Below are 10,209 nucleotides of genomic sequence, written 5' to 3'. Positions count from 1 at the left end.
GTCAATTTTTGATTTGTCACCGCCGAATCGTTCGGGAAATTTTTAATTTGCTGATGAACGTAAATAATTTTACGATGTTAGTTTTTGAACGATATTTTGTATTTGTTACGTTAAGATTAGATGTTAATGTATTGTATTTATGTATTCCCAATACATAGGTATCAAAATGTAATAAATTTATCTTAATAAATATTATACAAGTAGTATCTTTTAGAAACATATATTTAATATATGGATACCTAAAATTTATGTCTAGAAATGAGTGTACGCCGTAGTTAGTCTGTTATTCGTTACCATAGCATCTGGGTTTCAAACAATGCTGTTGCAAATGAAAACATTTACTTATTTATTTAATTCATTATTCAGTATAGTAAAATGAAAAAGCACACTATTTCAACCGAAAAAATGGTTGATAACGGTTGGTTTCTCGTAGTTTTTTAAAGTTATGTTAATAAAGAAAAAGTTAAGAAAAATTAAAGCAACAGTAACTAAAAAGAAAGTAGTTACATTTGCTATTGCTACTGTTTTTTTTATTGTGTACAGTCAAGAGCACATCAAGCCTGACACTTTGGACTTTGAACAGTAGTTATTGCAAGCGCCATAGAGTTGAATTTACCGTAGGGGTCAAGCTTGAGGTGCTCCTAACCCTGTACAAATTTTAAATAATCGATTCTAATACCTGATGTTGTTGTAGAGTTCGGGCGAGGATCGCGGAACTGGTTGCTTCACGCGCGATATGTTAGAGGCGAGCACGCGCAGTGTATAGATTTAGCGGATGATTTACAGAGACAAACCAGCAATACGCACAGATACGCGCATTTTATAAAGGTTCTTAATATTGTAAATATTTCAATGTTTGTAACCTACTAAAGGAAACAAGCTCCATATCTTTCTACGTTAGTTTTGATTATAGTGACCCTCCCTCCCTATCTAACCTATGCCTATACGAGAAGGGCACATAACCTGTGCGCGCACAGGAACTTTATAAGTTTAGGTTCTGACCCCAGATCAGCCAGTGTACAGAGTTGTCACAGACCTCTGTCACTTGACTTCATCCGGTTCTTTGAGAGGCTAGTACCTCGGGTGAGCCGCCCCGGGTGCACGTACAGTACCCTCCCTATTTTCCAGATAGGTACCGGAGCTGTAGACACGCTCACTTCCCGTTGCGCATTGCGCAACTAGCGGTTGCCACCGCTAAGCCGTCGACTCTGAGTCCATTACTCCTCATTGCTGGCGGAGCTGTAAGGCACGCTCACTTCCCGATGCCGAAAAACGACGTCTCTCCAGTTCCCAATAACCTAAGCGGTTGGAGGGACCGAAGGATATCTAGCTTATCCTCTACTAGCTCTCCGGGCTAGTGCCGGAGATGCCAGTCGCAGTGTCCTGCGACAATGTTCTGACATAGCTTCCAACTTAAAGGGCAACTCACGTGACCCGCGCGTCTCCTCGCTTTAGGCCCTCAACTAGACCGCTACTAAGACGCGCAGCTGCTCACGAGAGAGACGCCCCGGACACATGCAACCGGGGCCGGGCAGACAAACATGTCCATCGCTGCAGCTAACCACAAACCCCAGAGAGTTCATACCCAAGTCCGGGTCCCCCAGAGACGTAGGCAAAGGCGTATCACCGGCGGCTTAGCTCGGACGGAAAGATACCGTTGCAAATGCAGCAATGTAGCATAAGAGAGTCATCACACTTAATTATGAAGCCGACACGGATTAAGCCGGTCAGAAACAGCTTTATGTCTGTGTAATGAGATCGAAGCAGACGTTGCGTGTAAGGTTTGCTCCCGAGAGTTTACTTTATTATTCGGTACGGGTATGGTGAAAATCCAGACTAAACTCGACTCATTCGTGTATTAACGCTTGCTTGATGTGGTGTTATATTCAAGGGAAGATGAATTGATAATTGAATTAGTACAATGACCAACATTTTGTGTTCCGCGTCGGTTCGAGCGGAATCGAAAAGCGCAATCTTTTTCGCTCTTATTGCTTGGATAGGTATATAGCTTTTTCTGACCAGTTCAAGCGGAAATGTGTGTTGATTCCCTAACAATCTCTTATGCATATCTTGTGCAGCCAAAATCTAACTTTGAAATATTTGAAGAAAATATCTTTTAAGAACAAGGCCGCTAATATTTGATAGGGTTCAGTTTTGGCTGACGCAGGCCGACTTCAGGAAGCCTTCGAGAAATTCCACAGCTGCATCAGGCTTCAGCCACAGGACCCTGAGCCTTTGAAACAAGTCGCCAAATGCTTGTAAGTTAACGTTAGATAAAGTTTTTAATTGTCAAGGCGGTCCGGTCTGCGGTACTGTCAAAAGCACATCAAGCTTGACACTTTGTACTTTGGACTGTTTGTATCGTAAACGGCATAGAGTTGGATTTAAGTCTTAAGTGCCAAGCTTGACGTGGTCTTGACCCTGTACTTAAATTATTTGGACTAACCAAGTGTGCTTTATATACCTAGATGCCTCCCAAATTAGTTGTTAAATAAACTCTAATAACCTTAAGCGCCCAGTTACACGACGCGAAAGTTTTCGTGTGGACACCGCGCGGTAACCGTCCAGTTACCACGCTTTCATGTACATTAATAGCGAATCTGAATTCTATTTACTAGGCAATAACATTTAAATTCCTCCGATAATACAACCGCGCGTTCGCCGCACGGACGAACGAAAAGACGAAAAGACTAGCCAGCCTCTCATTTAAGTTAAAACGTAAAAGCTAAATAAATAGAGCGTATTTTTAACCGACTTCAAAAAAAGGAGGAAGTTCTCAATTTGTCTGTATGCTTTTTTTGTATGTATGTTACACGATAACTCCGCCATTTGTGAACCAATTTTGATGATTCTTTTTTGTTGCATTCCAGATGTGGTCCCATTTTAATTTCAAGAAAATATTCTACCTCTAAGGGTGGCAAACTAGGGTATGAATGACTTTTGAGGTCGGTTTTTTTAACCGGAGGTTAGGTTATGCCATGGTGGCCACACGGTCTCCGCGCGAGGTAGCGCGATGAAATTCGTGTTGAAGAAACGCGACCTAAAGTGTACCAAAAATTTCAGATTTCACCAGAGCCGTTTTCAACTTTCTCTAGAAGCTTACCTCGAGGCTGATAAGTTAACAAAATATCCGGATGCCGATATCTACAGCGCTCTCGGTATGCATACTTGTAAACATACCTACAACATTTTAGTTTTACTTTCTTTGTCTAATTTTAGTGTACTAACACTAACCAGTTCAACGCAAATGAAAAATAAGTAGCATAATAGCTTTAAAATACTTAGTTGTGATTAAACCAAACTCGTGAATGCAAAGGTCTGGAGCACGTGAAGGGTACCCAATAACACCTTCACGTGCACCTTTACGTGATACTTTAGATTTAAAACCAACTTAATGCCGTTTGCGATGAGGCTACCCAAAGTGTCAAGCTTACATTAGAGCTGTGGACGGTACAAATAATTTGCAATACCCTGTGTAATGTTTTTATAATTTCCATTACATTTATTAAAAACCTTAATATTTTATGGTATCTACTATATGTATAAAGAACACTTAGTTTCGTAGTTCACGGCCATCGCATATATAACCAGAAATAGAGACGAAATGTCATTTAATTTGTTTGAAAACTATTCTGCCAAATCATTACGATGACAACTGCGCTTCGATTGGCCAGCTCTAATTCGACTTTGTTCGTAATCAATTCGAATTCAAATCGACCAGTTTAACTTGAGCTTTGCTATAACGGACTAAAATTAAAAAATTTAGGTACTTATTTAATTGCCGATGAAATGTGATTCCGTTTGTTTTGTAATTAGATGTTTTGCTTATTTTCCCACACCTCCGAATGGAACAGCCCGCCATAGTTAGAGATTATTATCTTTGTTACAATAAATACAGGATATTTTTGGAATATACGGCGACGTACACACAGGTCAGTTGTTGGCGCTGTACTATTTCAGCTTTCTAATTTGTGGTTTCGTCTCTATTTCTGGTGATATACTCGATGTTCACGGCTTATGATTTCAGCGGAGTGTGCATGGAAGCTAGGAGATATTGAGCGTGGGGTGGAATGGGCACGATCAGCAGTGCAGGCGGGGGGAGGCGAGCGTGCGGGATCTCTGTTGGCGCGATTGTTATTATCAAGTGGGGATGTCAATGGCGCGCTGGCAGCCTACGATCAGGCGCTCACGTTAGTACCTAACTTCTTCGTATCACATGAGCAAAACCTAGATAGATAGAGATCTTTCCTGTAGCCCTAGGTGGATATGGTTTGTAAAAAAAAAGATTTATTACGTTTACATCCGGTATGAATCTTTAGATTATATTATATTCAACTGATGTCAATTTTAGTGCGTGTTTGGAAAATTCGAATGGAAGACTTACTAACTTTATACAATCATTTCAACCCAGTACGAACGGTATTGCAAAATCAAAATCCAAATAATCATTATTTCATAGGTAACCATTATTACACTTGAAATCGTCACATTGGTTAAACTCTACCGCTCATTCGTAAGGCAAATTCCCCTGAGAAGAATGAGCAAGAAACTCTAGGGGAAATGCGAACAGGCAATGATCTTATAGATAATTACTGATAGGTATAAATGTATCAGTTGTTCAAGGTAGGTACTATTATAACACAGGAACTCAGGTATTAAGTCCAGGCCATAAACAAGATTTGTTGACGCGTGAAACTTAAGCGTTCAATTTTAAAAATTTAACTGCCTCGGTGGCTGAGCGGTTACCATGCCGGACTGTCACGTCTCAGGTTCGATTCCTGGGCCGGGAGAAATATTTGTGTGGCCTACATTTATTTCTCTGGAGAGTTTGGGTGTAATTTGTGTCCTGGCACCCACGTAGTGCGGGGCTATGTTGAGTGTGTGCGTTATTATTATTATTAATAAGCATTTCAATTGGATAAATAATTAATAATGCCAGGAGTGTGGGCCGTTGTTGGTTGGTGATTTTTTTAACAAACCTCGAAAAGATGTCTAAAATTTAGTTACACTTTCAGTGTAATGATCGCAAAACAAAATATTACTAAGTACTTTTACAATGTCATTATATTTTTTTATTTCAGTGCTCACGCATGTGGAGCAGATACACTAGCAGCAGCAGGAACTCTGCAGCTTAGAGCTGGTGACCCTCGTCGCGCCTTTCAGCTCTTAGGCGCTGCATTGGCTCAACAGCCGACTCAGCATGCTGCAGCCCTAGCTCTGGCTGCTATGATGCTGCAGCATAAAGACGTGGACGCGGCTCTCGCTAGGCTGAAAGCTGCGTTAACTGCGCATCCGACTTGTGTTGCTGCGCACACCAATCTTGGGTTGGCCTTGTTGGTTAAGAAAAAGTATATTGCTGTAAGAATTTTGTATGATATGAGATACATTAACATCTGTTATAGATTTCGTACAAAATGTGGTGGTAACGACAAATCTTTTGAACCAACGTTAAAGAAAGAAGGAGGTTCTCAATTGGTCCCTACGATCTATCAAGTTTTTACGTCAGTAGAATCCTCATGGAAACCCTCCACCCGGAAAGTGGCGAGGTTGGAGTCTCAGACTTACAATCTAACGGCATTGTAGAATGAGAAGATGTAGGTATTGTAACTCTACATTAAACGTCGTAGCGCGACGTATACGTATTTGTGCGCTCCCGCCGCGCTGTTATGGGTACGGAGTTGCCTTACTTGTTCTTATTCTACTATGCTAACTACCGCGAACCCGCCAGCGACCGCAGTCTCCGGCTCCACCTTGGGAAATTACTTAACGAGTTTCCCTCTATGCCCTTTGCTTAGGAAAGGATGTACCGAATCACAAACGATATGTAGCCTAACCATAATATAAATAATGTAGAATATACAGGCTGTCTATTAAGTCGACGTCAAGCCGAGACGGGGATGCCAAGGATCATGGCCTACAAAAAAGTCTGTGGTACTATGGTATAATATTCCTAACGGGTTTTTTTTAATTAAAGATTTTATGCACATTACGATTTTTACGTTTTTACACCTTTGGAGGCGACTGTACGCAAACATAATTGTCTTTTTGTATCCTTCGTTGTCTTATCTTAAATCAATCTGCTTTTTAATGAGCTATGTATTAAATTAAATTCCTCACTAAAAGTTATTTTAAATATATCAAGAAGTATGAAAAAAGATATCAATTTTTTTTAACTATTTGAATGGGTATGTTAAAAAAATTTAAAATGTGTGACACCGCATCTGCACTTAATTGTAAAAACTTGTCTACTTATTCATCTAATTACTAAAAAAAATTACGTACCTATCTACTTTAGTTAGGTTTTATTCAAAATTTCATCAAACAGGTCGTCATTACAGCAATAAACGGAATATTTGCTAAAGTGTAAAAAACCTATTTTTTTTTGTGATTTTGGTGTCTAAGATGGTTAGTGCCGCTCATGGCGGTGGTTTCTGACTTCAAACTAAGGAATAAAATATTTGAAAATCAAAACTTATATTTTTGTAACAATTGCAATTTACATTTTTATATATTTTTCACAATAAATGTTCAAAATGGCGGCCGCCGGCCCTAATACACAGTCTGCACCGCCTAATCATGGCCCTATTAAGCGGCCTTCCGCAGCATTTGAGGATTCCCACGGAGAGCTGCGAAGGCGCTATTTAAGCGGTCTGCAAATTCTTGCCTGGACTGAGGAACAGTCTGATACACAGTTTCTTTTACAAAGCCCCATAAAAAATAATCTACAGGATTAAGGTCAGGTGACCTGGCTGGCCACGAAATGGGTCCACCGCGACCCATCCACCTATCGGGGAAAACTTCGTCCAGGTGCCTTCGTACAGCTATACCGAAGTGCGGAGGAGCACCATCGTGCTGGTAGACTAATAGTTCTTCTGGTTCTTCACCTCCTAGTATCTCATGGTGGTGGTTTTGCAGATGACGCAAGCATATTGCAGCAGTTACTTTGGAAGGCAGCAGTGTAGGCCAATCAGTCGAGAAGCTGTGAAGCCGGCCCACAAGTTCCGATTCAACCACACAAATTGGTTTACTGAATCAAGTCACAATTACAGTTTAAGAGATAAATCCGCGCAGGTACACACAATGGAACCGACTGACTAGCACGGGAACTGCAGCTAGATCGGACCGTTTTGAAAAAAGACAATTATCTTTAAGTACAGTCGCGTCCAAAGGTGTAAAAACGTAAAAATCGTAATGTGTGTAAAATCTTTAATTAAAAAAACCCGTTAGGAATATTACCATAGTACCAAGGGCTTTTTTGTAGCCTATGACCTATTTAACATCCCCGTCCCGGCTTGACGTCTTAACGACTTAATAGACACCTTGTATAAATGTGTAAGCGACGTCTGACGCCAAGAGACCTAAGGTGGTAGACGGAAGTCGGGAGGGAATGATTTTCTCATTGTCGGTCAAGTAGGCTTACAAGATTGATCGATCGAAGAGTGTTTTAGTCACAATTTAATTTCTCATTAACAGGCACTCACATGTCTTCAGCGCGCAGTATGGGCGGCGCCATTAAGCGGTCGAGCCGCTCATAACTTGGGACTTGCTCTGTTGTTGTGCAAGCGCCCGGCGTCCGCCTTCTGCAGGCTTGCAACTGCCGCAGCTTTGCAACCTACACAGCATTACACTGTAAGTCCGGCCGTTTTCATCAATTGTCTTCCGTAGTTTGTGCTATTCACCACGATCCTGCGCTATATAGTCTCGCCCATTCTCGACTTTGGATATTGTTGTCTGCCTATCTCATTGCAGGACGTCACATTTATACGTTTATGTACACTCCTCTTGCCCACCATTCGGTTGTCACCTTACTCCATATTATCACTACTTGTCTACAAGATAATATTTAATGGTTTATTGTTCACTGGGGAAGGTAAATACTATGAACCCGTTACGCAAAAAAACTTTTTTGTTTCTTTCACTCGCTTCAAACACGGAGGTTTATTATTGTTACTTTTGACTTGGATTTGTTTAAGGACATTCTCAATTTGAAATGTAGACCCCTCGTTCTATAGTCTCTTCCTGACCCACTGGGAGACAGGCATAACAGCATGTATGTGTTGTTGTTCACTATTATGCAAGTTGACTAGACACGACAAGATTTCAAAATGTGAAGTACCTGCCAGCTTCAAAAACTGATGACAGGCGTACTGCCTAATAGAATACTGACGATGCGTTAGCGACGTATATAGACGTTAATTATATTTGCAATATCTATTCATTAGGTACTGCTGATCGCAGTAGCTTTAGAACGTCTAGGGGACAGTCGAGCCGACGCCGCGTACGCTAGGGCGGCTGCGCTTGGACCAGATGATCCTCTCATCAGACTAAACCTGGCTGGGCGACACGCGCGAGCAGGCCGATTGAGTAACGCAGTTGAAGAAGCCGGCATTGTTGCACAGCTTTTGCAAATTGAGAAAAGTGATGCACAGGTCAGACCTAAAAATATTAATTTAAAAAGTCCCTAAATTTTGGGCGGCTATAAAATGGGCAATACTAAAACGTATACCAATTTTCCTTACCAGTTCAATTTATAAATCCTTGTAAATGGATAGTCAGCTACTACCTACTAAAGTAAAAAAAAGAATGTTGTGGCTTTTCTTTTCAGTTAATTAGTGCTTTAGCGACGTTGTTGGCCCTCCTTCGAAGCGCCGGCGTAGAGTTGTCAGATTTGCCAAACACCATTCCGGAAACGGATATAGAGGTGCCAAGCACGGAAGACGTTAACACGCCTGAGGAAGAACAGTTGGCGTCGGATGAAGTTTAATGTATGATATTTATATAATGTTGTTAACCATGTGTTGAAATACCATGCCATACAGGTAACATGCCTAACCAACAGGGATAAAGATACATGTAGTCGATATAAAGGACGTACCTACTTTTCACAAAACACTAAGCAAAAATAAACTTTTAAGTTTTATACATTGCCTTGGACGTCTCGGTTGCAATTAGTTAGGGTCAATTTACTTTGCGGCGGAACGGAATGGAAGCGAATTTTTGTAACGAAATTGTACATTGTAAACTAGATATGAGCCAAAAAACAAGTCGCGCATGCTCGGGAATGCTCGCGCATTCGCGGGAATTTCCTCAGTTGCCTAGGTGACGCCTGGCGAGTCCGCGGGATGTGACGCGAAGGCAGACGCAGTGTGACGTCAAACGTCCACGAATACTAAATGCTACAGCCTCAAGGCGCAGTCGCGAGCATTCCAGTGACAGCGTGTCTTCTCGCGCGGCGAGGCGAAATTGACGCTTCCGTCCCGCGGCAATGTAAATTGAGCCTTAATTGAAAGTTGTAGTTAGTTTGGGTGAGTTTTGTAGAAAATTTAAAGATTTATTAAAAGTTTAAAACAAAAGTTATAACGGATGTTAACGTGACCAATAGCGACTGCGTAATAACGTCAACTGAACTAACATTAAATTGGCTACGCAAAGCTTTGCACAAATAGAAACTTGTACAGTCAAAAGCACATCAAGCTTAACACTTTGTACTTTGGATCGTTCTTATCGTAAGCGGCATAGAGTTGGATTTAAGTCTTAAGTGTCAAGCTTGACGTGCTCTTGACCCTGTACGTAAACAGTACATTTTTGTTGTACTATCTCCCACTTTGTAGATCTACGTTTGGTAGTAAATTCAAACGTGCAAGCGTCCCCTCAACAACCCTCAACCTGCTCCTTCGTTTTGCATCGGACTGCGTTGGCTTTTGTTACTACAGAGGTTCCGGTTAGAGCGATCTATTTAAATATTTTTATTTTTATGTGAAAGTAAAACCACATGAATTATTAAAAGTCGTGGAAAAGAGTTATTAAGTGTTGTATACTCAAAGTTGTTTATGATATTAGTAACATAGTCCCGCAAGGTTGACAGTAGAGGTTGATAGTATTTTACAAATAACCCTGTAAATATATGTAGGTGTATATGTTTTATGTATATACATATATGTTCTGAAAATAATGGCGGCATTTAATGAGAAACACGGGCGTAGTGACTACTATAATAGTTCAATTTACATTTAACATTTTATAGCTTTATGGTAAAAATAAATATATGTATATAAAGGCCCATACTTGCCTAACTGCAAGTCATAATTGTACCTGTCCTTACATTACAGCCACTAAGGAAGTTAAATATCTCGGTGTAACTATTGACCAAACCCTCAGTTGGCGCAATCACATAAACTCTTTGACTACACGAGTTCGTAAACTGATCTG

At 40.7% G+C, this 10,209-nt stretch overlaps 1 protein-coding gene across 1 annotated transcript; it reads left to right on the top strand.

Annotated features, from left to right (window-relative positions):
- The first annotated feature begins 405 nt into the window (after nucleotides 1–405).
- On the top strand, nucleotides 406–9,020 carry LOC113230903 (Bardet-Biedl syndrome 4 protein homolog). Its single transcript, XM_026465013.1, has 9 exons — nucleotides 406–418; nucleotides 695–828; nucleotides 2,146–2,258; nucleotides 3,064–3,158; nucleotides 4,028–4,190; nucleotides 5,082–5,358; nucleotides 7,474–7,629; nucleotides 8,223–8,429; nucleotides 8,606–9,020. The coding sequence occupies exons 1-9, from the start codon at nucleotides 406–408 to the stop codon at nucleotides 8,762–8,764; spliced, it is 1,317 nt and encodes a 438-aa protein (XP_026320798.1). The 3' UTR covers nucleotides 8,765–9,020.
- The last annotated feature ends 1,189 nt before the right edge of the window (nucleotides 9,021–10,209 follow it).

Source organism: Hyposmocoma kahamanoa, unplaced genomic scaffold (assembly GCF_003589595.1).
Source record: "Hyposmocoma kahamanoa isolate Upper Pololo Valley unplaced genomic scaffold, ASM358959v1 64, whole genome shotgun sequence".
NCBI classification, from domain to species: Eukaryota; Metazoa; Arthropoda; class Insecta; order Lepidoptera; family Cosmopterigidae; genus Hyposmocoma; species Hyposmocoma kahamanoa.
The sequence above is the reverse complement of the archived record's forward strand: the minus strand, read 5'-3'. Positions and strand labels throughout refer to the sequence as shown.

Excerpts from the sequence above, each read along its gene's own strand:
- LOC113230903 (XM_026465013.1), top strand. Across the intron at positions 4,191-5,081 it reads GCCTACGATCAGGCGCTCAC|TGCTCACGCATGTGGAGCAG; the intron begins GTTAGTACCTAA and ends TTTTTATTTCAG. Across the intron at positions 8,430-8,605 it reads TTGAGAAAAGTGATGCACAG|TTAATTAGTGCTTTAGCGAC; the intron begins GTCAGACCTAAA and ends TTTTCTTTTCAG.